At 45.4% G+C, this 19,738-nt stretch overlaps 1 protein-coding gene across 1 annotated transcript in view; it reads right to left on the minus strand.

Annotated features, from left to right (window-relative positions):
• Positions 1-518: 518 nt before the first annotated feature.
• Positions 519-19,738, minus strand: part of LOC146357878 (ras-related and estrogen-regulated growth inhibitor-like) — a 39,699-nt gene continuing 20,479 nt past the window's right edge. The window contains exons 2-4 of the mRNA XM_084828682.1: positions 10,376-10,432; positions 6,310-6,383; positions 519-3,188 (exon numbers count right to left, since the gene is read on the minus strand). Of these exons, the coding sequence (XP_084684808.1) occupies positions 2,703-3,188; positions 6,310-6,383; positions 10,376-10,432 (617 nt within the window). The 3' untranslated portion in view covers positions 519-2,702. The remainder of the gene's footprint in view (positions 3,189-6,309; positions 6,384-10,375; positions 10,433-19,738) is intronic.

Raw genomic sequence — 19,738 nt, forward strand, 5'->3', positions numbered from 1 at the left:
CAAAAACCCAGGGCAAGTAATTGCACTTGACTCCCACTGAAATCAATCATGACAGAACGGGTGAGGATTTTGTTCCATTCATTTTTTAGTAAGAACTTACCAAAATTTGCAATTTTTTGTGAACTGCCCAGAAAGTTTCAGCTATAGGACGGTATAGAAATATAATAAATGAATGAAATGAAATTTCTCCACGAACAGGATGGAAAAAACGAGAGATTGAAATAAATCTCAATGTAGGAGAACGCTGACAGATTCGTCCATCCAGGCAGAGGGCTTTGAGCGCTTAAAAGTCTGGGTTTGAATCCCTGTGTATTCAGCCATGTTTGTGGTACTAAACTTAGGGTTGTCCCCTCTATTTTCTGAGAGGCTCTTCATCTTTAATAGTTACATGGCAGGCAGGTGTAACATGCTCCTCTCCATGCTGGGAATAGCTGTACCTATTGAATTTGGCCAGTTCAAGGAGTGAATGAAGTAGAGCTGAAGGGGCACAGAAAAACTCACAGCACAATACAGGGCATGGCACACATTTTGTTTAGTTAGGTTTTACTAGAGAAAGAAATGACCCAGTCCTCTGGATGCTGGGGCATTGCATCTAGTTCTGGCCTTAGGATATTTGTACATGTAACTATACTTTTTTATATTGCTAGATTCTATTTCTGTACCATATGCATATTCCTCCTGCTTGTGTACAGCTTTTAGCCAACAGTGGAAGACAATGTAATACAATTTTACCATATGAAATGTAATTACAAAGCCACACAGCTTCAAGGCAAGAGGAGTAAAGCAAAAATGTCTAACTCTGATTTAAGAGCTAACTTGATTTCCAGAGGAGGCTACCTTCTCAAACTTGTTGAGTGAGGGAGGTCTGTCTCACTGGAGACACAAGGAAGATAAGCAAAACACAGTCCTCAGGTTTTGATCCATTGCCAGAGAAACACGAACAGGCGTGCTTCTTATTTTCAGAAAGATGGAGCATCCCTCAAGGTGTATGTAAAATACCTGCACGTTTGAGACACAAGGAGCTTCTTTGCACAGCCCACACAGAAGCCCTGCAAACCACTCTGTGAAGGAGATGGGTGGCAGGCAGGCTGCCATTTTCCAGCGTTGAGAGGCAATGTGGAAGTCTTTGCACAACAAGGAGAGCCAGCGAGTCAGTCCTCTCCCCTTCTGCAACAGCAAGTGCCTGGGAGCCTTTGAACAGAATACTAGCGTAGCAGAAGAAGCCTCCAAAGAGGAAGAAAGAAAGAGTCTTGGGAGGGACCATCTCTCAGTGGCAGAACACAGCCTTTGCATGCAAAAGGTTCCAGGTTCAATCCCTGGCTTCTCCAATTATTATTCTTTTTAAAGGATGGGGAATTAGCATATTGGATAAAGGGTTTGAAGAGGAAGAAAGGGAGCTGAGATGCTGGAAGAGCTGCTGCCCATCAGGGTCAACAGTATTGGGCTAGATGGACCAGCATTCTAAGGCAGCCTCGTATGTTCATACTTTCAGAGAAATCTGCTGAAAACAGGAGTCGAGAGCATTCTTGCTAGTGGCATCCACCCACCAAGAAAACAGAAATAATCTTTGAGTGTTGAGGATTCAAATTACATAACTGGATCTGCAGGTGGGAGGCAGGGGAACTGCCTTATGGCAGGGCCGCAATCTTAGGGCGCAATGCAATGTATGTTTAGACAGAAAAAAGTCCTGCAACTCCCAGCATGCCCCCAGCCAGCCATGTTGACTGGGTCATGCTGGGAGTAGTAGGACTTCTTTCTGTCTGAACATGCATAGGATTGCACCCTTAATAGGCTTTTGGTCACTAAAGCTCTATGATTCTGCAAACTCCCCAATTCTCTGCATTCATTGCCTCCCTCCTGCCATGAAGTCTCATGTCACTGTAAGGTGCATAAAATTGTGAATATTGTGCTGATGGAGAGGAGGGACCAGAAACATACCAGCAATAACCAGATCGATGACAGGAAACCTTAATCAGCTTTTAGAACCACTGTTTGGACACCCCACCCCTTACAAGAGATGCCAATATTCAACAAGTCTGAGCTGCTCTTGAGCTCAGCATCCAAGTTCCGTGCTGCAAGGGCAACCAATTTTCCTGGCTTTCTTGGTCCCCAAAAGCCGCAATAAAGACCACCCAGCCAAATGACTTTTCACAGGTGCCCTCCACCTGGGATCTAAAAGACTGATCTCCAAAGGAGGAACTATGACGTGGCAGCCTTACAGATGGAACTCACTGCCACAAGATGCGGCCATGGCTACCAGCTTAGATGGCTTGAAAATGGGAGAAGAGAAATACACGGAAGGACAGGGGCTATCAATGGCTATGGACCATGATGGCTGAATGGAACCTCCAGGTACAAAGACAATACACCTCTGAATACCAATTGCTTGGGGCAACAACTGGGGAAGGCTCTTGCCTTCCCAATCTGCTGATGGCCTTCCCAGAAGTATCTGGCTGGCCAGATGGACCTCGGCTCTGATCCAGCAGGGCTGTTTTTATGCACTGCTGCATCCCCTACTCTAGTCAACCTGGGGTCCCCCTCTGACCTTCCTCGTTTAAGGTGGTTAGAAAAAGGACGCCCTTGCCTAACACCGCACAGGCCTCTGGCCTTGCTGTGTTACCAGCTCGGCAGCCTCTCCCTTGCCAACTCCTGCGGGTCCCTGCCTGCATCGTTCATCGCTGCACCACAACCAGTGCAAAAGTTCACTCTGGGATGTAGTCTCTGAAGGAATTGAAGCTCAGGCTCCTGCCACCTGAGGTCAAGGTCGAGTTGGCGTGGATCTTCGGGATCTTCTCCATCAGTTTAGACACGGCTCGCCTCTTGAAGGTCCCCGGGGAGAAGTGCCCCTGCTTCATCAGCTCAGTGTACAACGTGTTGAAAACTGTCACGGTCTCCTCATAGCTGTCCCTGGTAGAGATCTCATAGAACGGGTGCTTCAGGGCCTTGGAGAGGTTCTCCCCATCCTCAGAGGACACCATTCGGTCAAACGGCAGGTCCTTCTTGTTCCCCACAATCACCACTGGTGGCTCTCCGCTCCCGCTGCTCCGCTTTGGGCTGGAGTGGATGTGGTTGATGAGGAAGCAGAGCCTCATGACCTCATCGAAGCTGCACCTGTCAGTGACAGAGTAAACCACTGCAAAGCCATCTCCCCACTTAATCTTCTCTTCAATCTGTAGGGAATCTTCCTCCTAGGACAGAAGGAGGAGACAGAAATCAGTATAAACATGGCACCTTCTCTGCAAAGAGCTCCATGTGTCTACACACAACTGCTGATTGTGGTGGAGTATCTGGCACATTAACATGAAGGTCCAGAGTTGAAAAGCAGTGGAAGGAGGGTGTTATTTCTGGCAGAGAGCACTTGACCCATCCCCCACTGTTTCCCCTGTAATTGCCTCCCCTCACTTCCTTTTCCCCCAGACTAGATTCTATGTATGTGTGTGCTGGCCGCATCATTGGGGAAAGCAGTGGGGATGTATGTGTAGCGGAACAGTGGCAGGTGGAGGTAGGTGTATCAACCCCCTCCCCACTCACTACTTCTCCACCCTGCCCAATTTGCAGTTCTTCATTGGTGACCCAGTGCCCAAATTTGGTCTGCCAACAAAGAGACTGAAATTACTGGCTCACAATTGGAACCCGCAACAAAATCCTGAGGGCGCAGTCAAAAGGGGTGATTCCAGAGGAGGAGCTGGATTGAGATTTAGTCATACCAGTGCAAGCTCCAGGTTCTTCATCACGGCCCTTGGGCAAGACACCTTCCTCACTGAGTCTGCCTTTTCACTGCTGTTGTCACCAGCTGCTGTTGCACCTCATCTTCTTTCTTAGCACTGCTACCATTTGCTTACTTGCTTGACAGGCAAAGAGCCAGTGAGCGAATAGGCAGTGGCATCTACTGCTCCTCCTTCTCATCACCACTGTTGTCTGAGGAGAGGCAGGTGAACAAGCAAGTTGTGGGGGTGAAGAAGAGGAGCAACTCCAGGGGGCTCTTGTCAATGGGCTCCTGCTGGGGGGGGGTGCCCTTGACAGGTGCCCAGCTGTGCCTACACTTGACCCTGGCCTTGAGTCATACTTGGAGCAGACCCATTGAAATCCATGGGACTTAAATGAGTCACGACTAAGGTAAGCCCCATTGATTTCAGTGGGTCAACTCTAAGTATGACTAAATCTGTATCCAGCCTGAAGCTTTTATCCTGCAACTGCCCTGCCTGATTCACAGAATTTTACGGGCCAGTCCAAACGCTGTCATCTTCAATCGGAAACCTTCCCGTGTTTTCCCACTTCTTCTTCCATCTTTTTCCTTACCACAGAAAATCTGTTAAGGATAAAGAGATGAAATTGCTGCATAGTGCCTTCTGATCAGTAGTGCTAGAAGCCCTCAGTTTAGAAGCACCCAGATTACTGGACACATCTTACTTGCCCTTTGATACAACTTAGCTACTCACTTCATTTATAAAATTAAGGGGGCTAAAGAATAGATCCAGCTCCCGACCTCCCACTTTTGTATGTTAACGCATGTTTCTGTGTGGTAGGTTAACTCATAGAGCAGAACCACTAAGAGGTACTTCTAGGTTAATTAATTCAGAACAAGTGAAATCCCTTCTCTTAAATCATGCCATTAAAAAATTACCATCTAAGAACTAATCTTGCCTGATTCTACTTGGCTCCCAAAAACTGATGAGCTAAATGTCATTCTGCATTCTAAGAATTAATATCCATGCATCTCTGCCAGAAAACCTCCAGGGCATCTTAACAGGGAACACTGACTGATCAAAACAGAGAAAGGCAACATGAGTATCTACAAGGAACTTCACTGCTGTTTACAAATTCCTATTACATTTGGCCTCTCTCTGTATTCCAGATTCGGAAACTACAAAACTCACCCTATAAGGGAAGCAGGTCTTAATTTTTTATTTGTGTTCTTAACCCCAGTGCCTTTTGACATACAGAAATTATCCAGGCTATTCTGACCAAAACATCCTGTTGGAAGTTACAGCCACTCTATCTAATCGACTTTCGTGATTTTTCATTCAGATCTCAGGGTTTGATATCTGCCCTACAAATCCTCCCACCTTCTAATCCTTGCGTAGGAATCCTTTTTTTTTTGTCACATAAAGATGAAGATTCTCCTTGTTAAATCCAGTCTAATCTCACACCCTCAGCATGACACCAAGCAGGCAGGCAGGCAGACATGTGCATGCACTCTGTCCCCCCTCCCCCTGGCTGGTTCCTATTTCTTCTCTTTTCCTATGACCATTTGAATTTCTTGCCATCTTGGTCTTTGTTCCTCACTCTTGTCCCTACCTCATCTTCCAGACTTCCCTCATAGGTGCCAACCCTGTAAGTTTTATCACAGCAAAACCTCAGGTCTATTAACAAAACGAAAGGCCTTCCGCGCACCTTGACAAATGCAGCAACAGGTTTAGAGTCAGAGCTTGCTCTGCCTCTTCAAACAATTGTTTATGTGACATCCTCCACTCAACTGTAGCCATTAGAGGAGCCCCTGCTGGATCAGAGCAGAGGTCCATCTAGCCCAACATCCTGTTTCCCACAGTGACAAACCAGATGCCTCTGGCTTATTTTATGGCTGGAAATCTTTTGCTGACGCTTAGCGTTTGTCATTTTACATTCTCTGACTCTATTGATGTTGGATTTTCTGTGGTTCGCTTGTAAGCCATGTTGAAAGCCTGTGGAAGAAAAGAAGCAGGACAAGAAGGCAATCACCCTCTCCCATTGTTGCTCCACACTGCAACTCGTGTACATAAGCTTACTGCCTCTGATACTGGTGGTAGCTTATAGCCATCCTGACTAGTAGCCTTATCCTCCAGGAATTTGTCTAATTCCCTTTTAAAGCCATCCAAGTTGGTGGCCATCACTATGGTTTGCATCCAATGCGAGTCTAAGTGAAGTCCTATTCATTTCAGTGGCTCTACTCTAAGAAGGACTAAAACTGGATACAACCTTTCATCTTCTGGCAGTGAATTCCTTAATTTAACTATGTGCTATGTGAAGAAGTACTTCCTGTTATCTGTCCTGAATCTCCCACCAATCAGCTTCATGGGATGATCCCATTGGGTTCTAGTATTTTGAGAGAGGGAGAAAAATGTCTCCCTATCCACATTCTCTGCACCATGCATAATTTTGTACATAATTTTGTCTCCTCTTACTTTTTTCTAAGCTGAAAAGCCCCAAATATTGTAACCATTCCTTACAGGGGAGTTGTCCCAGCTCCTTGATAATTTTTGTTGTCCTTTTCTGTGCCTTTTCCAGCTCTACAATATCCTCTTTTTTGAGGTGGGGCAAGCAGAACCATACCTGTCCTGCCGTGTCAAGAATTTCAAAATGCACCATCTCTCCATCGATGACAGCTGTGTGCCTGTAAATCATCTCTGTGGAACAGAAACATGTATAAGAACACTCCTGGTATCTGCACAAAACACATTTAATAATAAAATGTAGAACCATGCTAACTGAAATTGCTTCATTTCTCTGTACCCCCAATCCCATCTGCAAACTTGTATACACAGCCTAATATGAAAAACTTCATACACACATTTTGCCTCTGAAAAGTCTTAGGAATTTGTATTTTTTATTAATCTCTCTATTCATTTTTTAAATATCACCCTTCAATCCAATAATTCCCTGGGCAGTTGACAATAACAACATAAAAATACAACAAAGCACAACCTACTGTTAAATAAGTGGAGTAGAACTGGATGGTCATACTCCCTAAATAGTAAAAGCTCAAGAAAATAAGTTCTTTGCCAGGTGCCTAAAAGACATCCATGCGGGCACCAGATGAGTCCCCCAGAGAAGAGAAGACCACGTGGAAGACACCACCACAGAGAAGACGCTCTCCCCAGTTGTCACCTGCTTCACCCCAAAAGGCAGGAACAAGCAGAGAAAGACCTCTAACAGTGGGTGCAATACAGAGGCAGGCTGATCTGTACAAACTGGTGAGGCTTAGAATGAGTTGCATGGTCAGTTTTTGCAGAGAAATGGCACCATGTGGTGAGAGGTCCCTACAGTTCTTCTAAAGGTATGGTGTTTTATAAATATGGTTTAACATGACAAAACAATACACTATAAACGAAGCATGTTGTGGTTTGATGGGGGACCAGTGGTGGTGCCAGCAGAGAACCTGTGTGGAGTAAGAAGAAGACCACAACGATTTTGACCCAGGCTTCTGCTTTGCCTCCCTTGTTCTGTGGTGGGAGCAACTCTGCCTTCTGAGGCAAGAAGGGTAATGGTGTAGAAGCTGAAAGGAGCTAAGTGGGATGGTAACTGGGGGTGGGAGAGTGAGGGCAAATGAGAGTAAGAGGCTGATGCACACCAGGGACTGGATTGGTGGAGGGGAAGGGGAGGGAAAAGGGCACAAAGGCTAAAGGAGGAATGGTCTGAGGAATTGGCGACAGAAATGCAGGTGATTCAGTATGGGGACACAAGGGGATAAAAACAACACAGGCAAGTAACCCTGAAGTGTAGGAGGACAGACAAGAGAAAGTGTGTGGACCCAAAGGAGAACAGAAAAGTAGAGAAGGAGGGAGAAGTAAAATGAGACTGCGAGGGGTGTGAGCTGCAGCCACAGGTATTTGCCAACTCACGGACCTTCATCTCACCCTCACCTGCTGCAGCTAGCCATGCTGAGACTGCAGGTAGAAAAAGAGCCCGACTGGATGGGCTCTTTACCAGTTCATTATACTACTCAGCCTCCCATTTGCAGTGACAGCTGAAATGTCAAAAACGAGCAGTTCTGGGACCAGAGGCCATGAAGATAAAGGGAATGTTGCCAAAGACGGAAAATGAGAGCACGTCAATTGTTCTGTGAAATGAGGCCCTGTCAGAACTCAGCCCCAGAAAGGCAGAAAGCCCACCTACTGAACAGAAGATGCCCCGAAGGGCAGCTGCACACAGCGACAGCTTTCCTCACAATCTCTTTGTTCTCGTATTAAACTCCCACCCACCCTCCAACTTTGAAATGACCAGGCTCCAGCAAGCCTGAGTAAACTCATCTTGGCCTCAAGGGCATTCTTCTCTTGATGAAGATCTAGGTGGTGATAATGGAGTCTGAATATACACCCTGTGGATTAAAGGAAGAGAACTGACGTATACTGTCTAGTCACCTTGCCTGCCTTTGGCTGAGAATTATTTCCCTCACAATTATTCCGAAGGGTAGGGGGAATGATTTCAGGTTCTCTCTCTGTCCGCCCATCCTCCCTACCCACAGACCCCTCTGAATCTTAGAGAGTAGTCATTAGTCTACATTTTGCACAATTGATTCCATAACTTGCAGCACAACCCTATGTATGTTGGAAAATAGGCCCCGTTGTGTTCAACAAGACATACCCCCAGTAAAGGGCGTATAGCAGGGATGGGCAACTGCAGGAGGTCTGAGGGCATTTTTGTCCCATGGGGCCCCCCTCCACAGGCCACAGGGTGCCATGAAATCTGCCCCCCCAGTCCAAACAAATCAGCAGTTTTCACATAAATTTGGCATCAAATTGCTCTATGGAGCTCCTTGGCGCTAAAAGGATTCTATTTAGCTTATTTGCGAGCCAAATTTGACCCTTTTAGAGCTCCATAGCAGCTCCATGGTGCTAAAATGGTCAAATGTAGCTTGCAAAGTGCTAAAAGTGCCATTTTGTTTTTCAAAAACACTATATAGGGTTGCAGCCCAAGAATGAGAAATGCTGACAAGGCAAGGTGGCCACACCAAGTCACTTTTCAGCTGCGGGGTGGGTGGTGGTGGTGGAAACTGTTTGAAGAAGAAAAAGAAAAGGAGGTGACATTTCCAGCAATTATCCAGGAAGCCTGGGGAAATGGCAACCCACATCCTTTTGCTCCCACACTTCCTCCAAAGACTAGGCAGACCTGCCAGCATGAGCTCAAAAGATATCATCCTAGCTGAAGTTTAGCTAGATTGTTCCAATAAATAGGCATGTTTTAAAAATGTATAAACTTGGTAAATGAAGCAAGATGGCAAGGCAGTAGTGAGCAAATTTTTAGGTTTTCTCTGCACAATTCCAGAGTGAACTAAATCTTCACACCACCATCTTATTATCGGCCATTTGATCTGAGTGCATTCATTGTGCACATAGCGTGATCATTTTGGGAGACTTGGTGAGTAAGATGGAAAGGTGGGGTGTTTTTAAGCAGTGCCACACTCTGGAACGTTCTCCCAGTGGGCTCCCTCTTTGCATCATTTTTGCCAGAAATTGAAGACAGTCCTGTTTCGGCAGGTGTTAAAGGTGGAACACTCAGTTTTTTGCACTTGGTTTTAACGTGTAACATTACCACTTGCTGCTATTAGGTTTTGGTTTTGTCTTTTAAAGGTTGGTTGTATCGTATGGTCCATTGCTATTGCTTTTTGAAACCGGTGGTTAGTTCTACTTACACTTTTTACTTGATTAAAGTATATTGTTTATGTTGATGCTGTACACGGCTCTGTCTACTTTCCGTGATCATTTCTGTCTTTATCTTTATTTTCACCAATGAGAGGATTTTTGACATATGAAAGCAAAACTAATTAGTCACTTCTACCCCTCCACAACCACGCACTACTCCATCACTACATTAGGAACACAGGAAGCTGCTTTATACACGATCATGGCAGGAGAAAAAAGCCATGGTGGCTTATTTCCCCTGTTATGTGTGCTGGTTGCATCCGGAGGGATTAGTACAGTTACCCTCAGCAGCGCAGCTTCCTGTAGCATACAAACTCGGCTGAAGTGGCTTGTGGCTGTGGTTAACAAGCCAGCCCAGGACCCTACAGCAGCCCATGGTGCAACAAGCCACCCTGTCCAGGTTTGCATGATACAGAAAGCCATGCTGCCAAGGGTAATTATATTAATCCCCCAGCATGTGACAGGCAGGCACAGAGTGGTTTATAAGCCATGGTGGCTTATTAACCACCCTGCAATTGTACAAACTGGGTCCCTGAGCCAGACCATCAGTCCATCTAGCTCAGTATTATCTCCCCAGGGGCAGGCAACTTGTGGCCCTCCAGATTTTTTGGACTGCAACTCCCATCATCCCTCACCATTGGCTATGCTGGCTAGGGCTGATGGGAGCCGCAGTCCAGCAACATCTGGAAGGCCACACATTCCCCACCCCTGATCTTCACTCACTGACAGCTGCTCTTCAGGGTATCGAACAGAAGTCTTTACTAGACCTACCTGGAGATGCTAGGGATGGAACCTGGGACCTTTTACATACCAAGCATGGGCTCTACCACTGAATTACAGGCCTCTCTCCTTCCCCCAAACATCTGTAAATAAGAGCTAAATGGCAAGTGCTCTTAGCATTGGATGTCTCTCTCCAAAAACAACAGCCACCAACACCCTGATTGGCACAGTATAGGTAAGGAGGAAGCTAGACGTACCTAGGGTGGGATCATAATCGCCGATAAATCGTTTGGTGATGAATCTCACTGTCAAAGCTTCGTTGGAAAAAGAAAAAAAATTATGATTAGCAGAGTAAACCAACAGAGAGATATAACAGCCTACCAAACCACAGTGGAGGACCAAGCAAGTGGGTGGGTCTTATGGCCAAGCCATCAGACTGTTGGCTGGAGTTTTGGGGGTCAAACTAAACAAAGAGGGCAAAAGGCAGTTTGCTTCCAGATGATGGACTGGAATCAACAGATGGGCCCTGGGCCCACAGGATACTGGTTTGTTGTCCAGTTTCTTGTGTCCATAGTTAGCATGTAACTCTTCCGAGAGAAAATAAAGTGTGAAGGGGTCCATAAATGACTGCTGCCGAGTTGAAATGATGGGGTACACTTCAAGAAAATTCTCACCCCAGTGAAACGTGTCTCCCTTTAGCAATGTTTGCACCCCTTTGAGATCGCTGGTGGCGAGATAGAGCATGTTCCAGTTGCTGAGACAATTGGGCTGCTGCTCCCTCACACCAACCCAGTCAAGTTTATATGACTGGTTGGGGCAATACGTGGATGGGGATGAGCATCAAGATGTACGTCCAAAGGCAAATATTGTCCACCTGCACTGCACCACTTTCAATGGGATGTGCACTTGGATTATCATACTCTTCCCCAATTAGTCATGCTCAACTAGAGGTGGATTCAGGCAAATGCCGTGCCATGCTGCTCAGCCAGCAAAGAAACTGTCAACACAGCATGGCAATGCAAGGAGAATCAGCTGGGTTGCTTGGGCCATAGAGATATGTTTCCCCTTCCCCTTAGTGATGTTACCACATAGCCAAATCTGATGACCTGGTGCTGTGACATCATTATGTTCAGTACATGATCCCCAGTTGGCCTGCACCATGCAGCAAAGAAATCTGGGGCGGGGGGCATTGCCAGAAATGGAGCAGACAAAGCAACAATGGTTTCAAACAAGCATGAAAATGTGTGAAAAAGTGGGAGGTATAGGGGTTTCTTGAGCAATTTCATACACCCTGAAACAGGAACAAAAATCAAACCTCACAAAAACTTGGCATAGCACTGGACATTGCATTAAGCCAATGTTATCTTAACAAATGAAGCCAACTAACCATGAGGGACGAACTCAAGATTACCTTCTTATTCTTATAACTAGAACTCTGTGGCACTAGATTCACCATCAGTAATAGATAAAGATCACTATACTTACTCAAAGAAGTTCCAAGAGTTTTGAGGTAGGGTATGCTTTATCTATTTAGTTTTAGGCAGAGGCACTTTCATTCAGGCAACTCCTCACAAGAAAATGGAAGTGAAATGTGTACTTGTAAGCCAGGTCCTGACTGAGTCCATACAACTCTAATAGACATGGGATGAGTTGCTCCATCTCAGACAATGGACATCTATCTGAATTGGCTTTAAAGGAAGAGCAGCGGTTCCTGTGAGTCAAATCGTGCCCTGGAATACCACAAGGAAACGAAAGGTTCCTCCTGTGCAAACACAGAGTCATTACTGACCCCTAGAGGGACTCCGCTTTTGCTGGCGTTTTCATGGCAGAGTATAGCGGGGTGGTTTGCCATTGCCTTCCCCAGTCATGACTACCTTTCCCCCAGCAAGCTGGTACTCATTTTACCGACCTCGGAAGGATGGAAGGCTGAGTCGACCTGAGCCGGCTACCCAAGACCCAGCTTCCGCTGGGATCGAACTCAGGTCGTGGGGAGAGTTTCGGTTGCAATACTGCCGCCTACCACTCTGCGCCACATGAGGCTCTGGGATACCACAAACCAGCAAGCAAAAACCGTAGGGATGTCGGAGAATTTCTCCATGAATCTCCGGGAGGCCGAATGCCAACACATTCAGCCCCCCGAAATTGGTGGGGAAATTCTCCACCCCCCGCCCCCCCCCCCAGGATGGGACTTACCTCGTGCGAATGTCCCTCTCGGCGGCGGGTCCTGGCGGCGGTGCGGTGGCGGTGCAGCGGCGGCGGCGGCCGGTCTTCGGACCGGCTGCTGCCGCCACCATTACAAAGTAAAAAAAAAAACGTGATAGGCTACGTAACGATTTACGTAGCCTATCACGGCTAGATTTTCAAAGTCAGCCGTGATAGGCTACGTAAATCTTTACGTAGCCTATCATGGCTGACTTTGAAAAAAAAAAATTGCGTATGCAAATGGCGGCGCCCATGGGCGCCGCCATTTGCGTTCCTTATTTGGGCACGGGTAGTCTACGTAAAGATTTACGTAGACTACGGCGAAAATAAGGGCAACGCTATAAAGATTTACATAGCCTATCACGGCTGACTTTGAAAATCTAGCCGTGATAGGCTACGTAAATCGTTACGTAGCCTATCACGTGTTTTTTTTTACTTTGTAATGGTGGCGGCAGCAGCCGATCGGAAGACCGGCCGCCGCACCGCCACCGCACCACCGCCAGGACCCGCCGCCGAGAGGGACATTCACACGAGGTAAGTCCCACCCTGGGGAGGGGGGGCGGGGGGTGGAGAATTTCCCCACCAATTTCGGGGGGCTGAATGTGTTGGCATTCGGCCTCCAGGAGATTCGTGGAGAAATTCTCCGACATCCCTATGGTTTTTGCTTGCTGGTTTGTGGTATCCCAGAGCCTCATGTGGCGCAGAGTGGTAGGCGGCAGTATTGCAACCGAAACTCTCCCCAGCGTTGCCCTTATTTTCGCCACAGTCTACGTAAATCTTTACGTAGACTACCCGTGCCCAAATAAGGAACACAAATGGCGGCGCCCATGGGCGCCGCCATTTGCATACGCAATTTTTTTTTCCAAAGTCAGCCGTGATAGGCTACGTAAAGATTTACGTAGCCTATCACGGCTGACTTTGAAAATCTAGCCGTGATAGGCTACGTAAATCGTTATGTAGCCTATCACTTTTTTTTTTTTAACTTTACTTTTTTCTTTCGTGGCGGGAGAGGCGGGGTGCTCCCCTTCGGCCAGAATTTCGCCAGGGAGGGACGGGGCGCCTCCCCCCCGCCAAGAATTTCGGGGGGAGAAACGGAGCGCCTCCCCCCCCACACCGAAAAAAGCTGCAGGACCAGGTAAGGGACTTTCGTCCATCCCTAAAAAACCGCCATGGATGTCCACAGCTATAGCAGGCCAAGCAGGCAAACTGGAAGTTAGCGTGTAGAGGGCAAGATGGGGGGATAAATATAGGCAGAGAGGGACCTAAAAGTGCCGGAATTCCTAGGCCCCAAACTTTCTCTCAAGAGGGCCAGAGTACTGCTCAACATGAGAAGCGTAACAGCTCATTCTCCACAACGAAGAAGCAATCAAGGGAAGAATGTAGTGGGCAGAAGAGAATGCTGGCAGAGACGCTATAGGGAGGCTGACCACAAAATTCAACACAGAGCTCTCACATTCTTTCTCTGGCCATGGTCTGTGCTATATTTACTGCTCTAGCCTTTCCTCTAGAAATACCAGATAGCATTTCCCAGCCTTGAGCCTTCCAGAGGTGTTGAACTACAACTTCCATCATCCTAGCAAGCAGGCCCATTTGCTGGGGGCAATGGAAGCTGCAGTTCAATACATCTGGAGGGAACCAGGTTGGGGAAGTATGACATTATAGGATTGTTGCTGAAATTTGATTTGCCAACCTGTGCTTTAATACATGCAAACAGGGAAGCAACCACGAGGGAGGGAGGGAGGACAATTCTATGCAAGAATGAGCCAAGCATCTTAAAAAGCTTACACAGGCCTTCTCTGTCATGCATGTGTCACTCAACCAGGTCTGACCACTCTGACATTTCAAAGACGCATGTTTTGAACCATATTCTGCATGCATTTTCTACATTAAAACAAAGGAGTGTAGCTTCAGAGGCAGCCAACACAGAGCTGACACAAACAACACCACGGTGAGATTGGGGGGGGGGGGGGAGATGAGTTGAAGCCTGCACTGCAAATGTGTCAACCTCTCAAAATGAGAGTGGGAAGGATGCTGAAGAGCCAGGCAGAACTGTCAGTGCAGGAAAGGGCTTGAAATGCACATCGCCTGCAGCCCTTCGGCTCTTCCCCACTCTGAGCTAACCAGATGCCTTTGACAGTGCACACGCCACCCAGCCAGAACACAATCACAGAGAGGCAGCATTTATGCCTGGGAATCTGTACCCATTGCCCTGGGAAGAGCAGGAGGAGATATTTTGGTTTGACCCTTATGCTAGTCCCGGTGGGAGTTTGCCTTGTTTCCTGATAAACAATAGAAGTAGTAAGCCATGAAAACGGCTCTTCTTTTCATTATAGTAGCTAGATAAGCAATCATTTGGCCAAGAGCAGGCACACTCTCTCTCCACCCCCACCCCCACGTTGTTTAAATGAGAAGAGTGTAAGGTGAGAACACCTAGAAACCAGGAAGGTAATGGAAAAACTTTCTTCTGGAATGTGTTACCTGTACCTAAGGCTCAAACCCTTTTGTGCAGGATTTAATCAGGGCAGGGGCATGTGTTACAACAGTAATTTGGACCGAAAGGTCCCATAGAACGTTGCAGCTGTCTATTCTTCCCTCTCTTACCATGGAAAAGTACTGAGTCTCCGTCTTATCTCCAAGCATGTTCACCCTGAACAAAGATGACTATAAAACTCCAAAGCAAGGCCAGAAAAGACAATTCCCAGAGGGAGGCTACACAAGTGTAGCTATACCTTTTCATGAGGCCGCTGAGTGAATCACAAATGAATTGAGAATGGAAGAACTTTGTAAAATGTTTGTTAAGCTGGGGTGTTGCTGCTTTGGCCACCTGATAGTCTACAGTAGTTACTAAACTATCAGGTGGCCAAAGCAGCAACACAAAAACAGTGTCATGAAAATGACAAGACCCTCTCCAATGGTCAGGAAAACTGAACCTATTTACATTTTACAGTAATGGGATGGTTGGAGCGAAATTTGTGTGGGCAAAAAGATGCAAGCACACTTTGCTGGAATGAGTCACCCACACAATTTGCCCATGGCACCTGCAAAAACTACCTGATTACATGTGAGAGGAGGAGGAGGAGAGAAAGACCGTGAAGGGCTTTGCTCAGATTCCAAGACTTTGCTCAGATCTAATGCATGTTTGCATGGATGGCTGAAGGATCTGAGTGCCCACTAGAGAAGAGTGTAAGGTTGTGCAGGCAGAATTGTCTTGAAACCAGGACCATCTTCCCTATCAAATCCCAAAGAAGCCCAGAATCTGGGATGACATCAGTTGAATATTCTATTGGGTACACCAACCTTCCCCGACCTGGCACTATGTTGGACTATAGCACCTATCATTCCCAGCCAGCATGGGCATGGGAAAATGAGAGTTGTAGTCCAACACATCTGAAGGACACCAGATTGGTGATGTACACATCTTCCCAATTTGTTCAGAATGTTGGGCAACATTTGGAAAACAGCCCTTTATGGTCCTTCTTTACCATAAGTTAATTATCAGACTTCAGTTTAAGTCTTCTAGAACCTGATGTGCTCCTTATGACAGCCCAAGTCCATGCTGAATACATTGCCCATTCACATGGTCATTATTCAGGGGAGAAAGGCAAAGGACCTTGGATAGATTCCCATGACCCACCATAGAGAAACAAACAGCTATCTTGTAGGACCTACAATGGAGGCAGAAAAGGTAGAGAATTTGTGAGGAGAGTGTTACATCTAAAGACTACAGAGGTGCGAGTAACCTCATTTGATTCCCCTCTCCTCCTGACTAAATCCCAAATGGCACCTATGATTCTCATTTGGCAATTCTTCTGATTCTCATTTGGAATCAGGCTGGAGAGGTCAGGAACTGATTTCACAAAAAACAAGGAGGCATCATGTTATACTGGTTACTCTGTGTGTGTGAGTGTGCGCATGTGCGTGCATGTGTACGTGCACATCAAGTTGCTACTCAAGAGGAACAACTAGTCAAAATGCCTCCTCAGGCCATATGTTTTCCATCTTGACAAATGAGATAAAAAGTTATATCTCATTTTTAAAAACTAGCATAACTAACTATATGCTACTTGGACATTTCTAAAATGGGCATAGTAATTTCCTCATAATATCCCTTGTGTGGGCAACTGAAGTAATCAGGAGTACAGTTATATCCATTATAACCTGTTCCTCTAAATTTACGGGTAGAAAACTAAATATATTACATAGACCAAGAGTAAATATATTACATAGACCAAACCATCACTTACAGCAAGTGGGAATACAAAGGACTGAATTATTAAAGCCCTGGTCACCCTTCCAAGGACATACGCAGATAACTCTGTACAAACCAGCCAGCCAGCCAGGGCAAGAGGGGCAGACAAGGAAAATATAGAGATTTTGGAGGTTAAAGAACGTAGGTGGTTTTGGCAGAGACTGAAGGAAGTGGAAAGAGAGACGGGTGGGCTCCTGTTTCAGAAAGAGAGATGTGATTAAAGCCTAGACTAAGCACAAAGTCTGCATGCCTCCATCATTTAGGGAGTAACTTTAGGAAGAAGGTTCATTTAATGAAAGAGCTACGGAAATTGCACTGGCTTCTCAGTGGCCCCAAAACAACAGATCCTGGAAATTCAACAGACACAAAAGTATTTTAAAGCCTTGCACGCTCACACCATATGAGCCCACTTGCCAACTGAGATCTAATCGGTTGGCTATGGTATTCATTCCATCCATACAACAGCTTCAAACGGTAGTGACTAGGGGCAGGGCTTTTTCCGTAATACCCCCAAAGCTTTGGAACCTCTGTCCCTTTATTGCTATACTTCAGGAAAGGTAGTTTCTTTGATTTATATCCTGCCCCTCCTCACAAAGAACCCAGGGTGGCTAAGAACTTATATAAAACACAGCACACCACATAAACAACATTCAAATCAACACTCTAAAAACACAAATATATAATAAAATACAGTAAAACCATCAGCACAATCAATAAAAAATAAATAGAACACTTGCCTATACCTCAAAAGCCTGCACAAATAAATAAATCTTTAACTGATGCCTAAATGACAACAGTGTAGGGGGACAGCTGAATCTCTACAGGAAGAGAGTTCCATAGCCAGGATGCCACCACCAAAAAAGGCTCTGACACTTCTGGAATGGTTGGAAGTTGGAAGACTTTATGTTTCATCAAACATTTGAGCTTGTTCAGATATAATGTTCCCTGCTTAATAAACCGTATTTTATTAAGCCATGAACAACATTGGGCCTATGCACTCCCTTCCTCCTTTAACCCTGCAATCCTGGTCTCTTTAAACCACAGTTCCCTGTAACTGGGAAACTATAGTTTAATGTCAATGTATTAACTAGGATCGAACTGTGGGATATGATCCTGGTAAGTAGATCGACACTAAGCCACAGTTCCCCGTTTTAGACATAACAGGGAACTGTGGTTTAAAAAGATCAGGCCTGCAGCACTGCTGCCAATGCCATCAGATGACAGGAGGAGGTAAAGGAGGAACCAGGTACAATGGTTTAGGAACAAAAACAAGTGGGCTGGGCTTACTGGTGATAATAAATGTAAACAGAACAAAATCTAATAATAAAGTTTTTTTATCTAGGTAATTAGAAGTTATATACACAAAATCAAGAAGAAAGAATACACTGTTATTATGCTGTAAAGAATCACACATCAAACGAATGAGAGAGAATACAATGTTGTGTTATAAAAGCCTAACCATACCGAAAATAACCAATACCAAATAAACCAAATGTATTTCAACACGGTCTTCCTCGGTGGTCTAGTAAAATGGATATGGTCTAGTATATAAGAGGTATTCCCGAAAGTAAACATACATATGTATACAGATACATTGTATGTAACGCATACAGCACAATTACCGACATAGGACCCTGCAGTGTTTAGACTAATTTACTAATCTTGCCAATCCTTCCTCTAGTATGTGCACCAGCAAAGGAGTGTACATATTACGATAATGAATAATAAACGGCAAAGGAGCCAAAGGCTCCACTATAAATGACTGTTTTTGAGGGTGGCAAGGAACTGCAGCAGTCATACAGTATCTTCATAGCTGTGAGGATAGCTTGAAAGCTCTTGTTTGGGAAGCATTCAGAGCTGTTTTATTTTCTTATTGGTCTACCATTTATATGACTTCTGCAGTTCCTTGTCACCCTCAAAAACCTAGGAAGCTAGGAATGTTATGTCTGAAGAAGGCCTATGAGTCTATTTGATGTTACTGCAGTTTTTAATTTATTATTTTTAACTTTGGGGGCGGGGGCTGTAAAGCACCTTGAGTTGGGGGGGGGGAAAAGCAGCATGAAATGTTTTACTTAACAAAATAAATAATAAATAGAGTCTTCTCTTGTTCAACTTCAGAATTTCTCTTTAGAATTTCCTTTTAGCTACCTTTTGAAACCTCTCCAACTCTTTTTATGAAATGACAAAATGGGGACAGCACCTTGTCATCTCAGCTGACAAAGGAAAAGGTGATGGTAGGAAGGAGTTTTCCACTCATCCAGGGAGAGGGCAGTCTGTGTGATCTTAGCATTTAGACCTGAAAAAGATAGTACTGGATTTTCCCCCCTCTCCAGCTAATGTTATTTTCTCTCTCTCTCCAGATGGTGTTATTACTGAGAGGGTTCTACCCTTAAAGTGACCTAAAAATCATTTAAAATAAAATAAATACATAAATAATTGAACAACTGCTAACCACACTTATTTTTTGTGAAACCAAGAGTGTATAAAACTTGGAGAAAGAAAGCAGACTCTGAGTGTTGGTGAGATTTCAGTCACCCAGAATGATGACCCAACCTAGGTATGAATGTATGAATTATCACCGTCAGAAACAACTACAAACTTTAACATCCTCCATTTCAGCTCATACTTTTAACATAACACCTCCCACACTTCAGAAATGTGCAGTCATGGATTCATAACTGAAAATATTGCTTCTAACATCTCACAGGGAGATTCATTAAAAATTAGAGCAATGAGGAGCATGAATTACAATTTTCAATTCACACACATCAGTTTTCAAAAACAGCAATATTAGATGTTGGCTTACACTGGAAGGTCAGCGTTTCTTGTTAAGAGTAAGGCATTTGCTTGCTCTTGTCCTTAAAGCAGCTACATGTAAGGTAAGAGTTAATAGGTTTAGAGCAGGCACAGACATTTGGTCTCATACACAAATGCCTGCAGTATCTTTCCCTTCAGGTTTGAGGGCACCTTCAGCAACCAACTACCCTTCAGTGAGCCTCCTTCTGTATCACTGGGCCCTGGCAGAAGCAGCAGTAAAAGGTAGCAGTACTCCAATCAGCACCAGGCAGCTGAGTCTGGGAGCAGCCATTTTAATTTCCCACAATGACGTGGAGAGATGCTACACTGGGGGCATTGTGGGTAATTAAAATTTTAAAAGCAGGCCAACAGC

Source organism: Heloderma suspectum, chromosome 1 (assembly GCF_057233095.1).
Source record: "Heloderma suspectum isolate Gila_16-S chromosome 1, 16-S_ref, whole genome shotgun sequence".
Lineage (NCBI taxonomy): Eukaryota > Metazoa > Chordata > Lepidosauria > Squamata > Helodermatidae > Heloderma > Heloderma suspectum.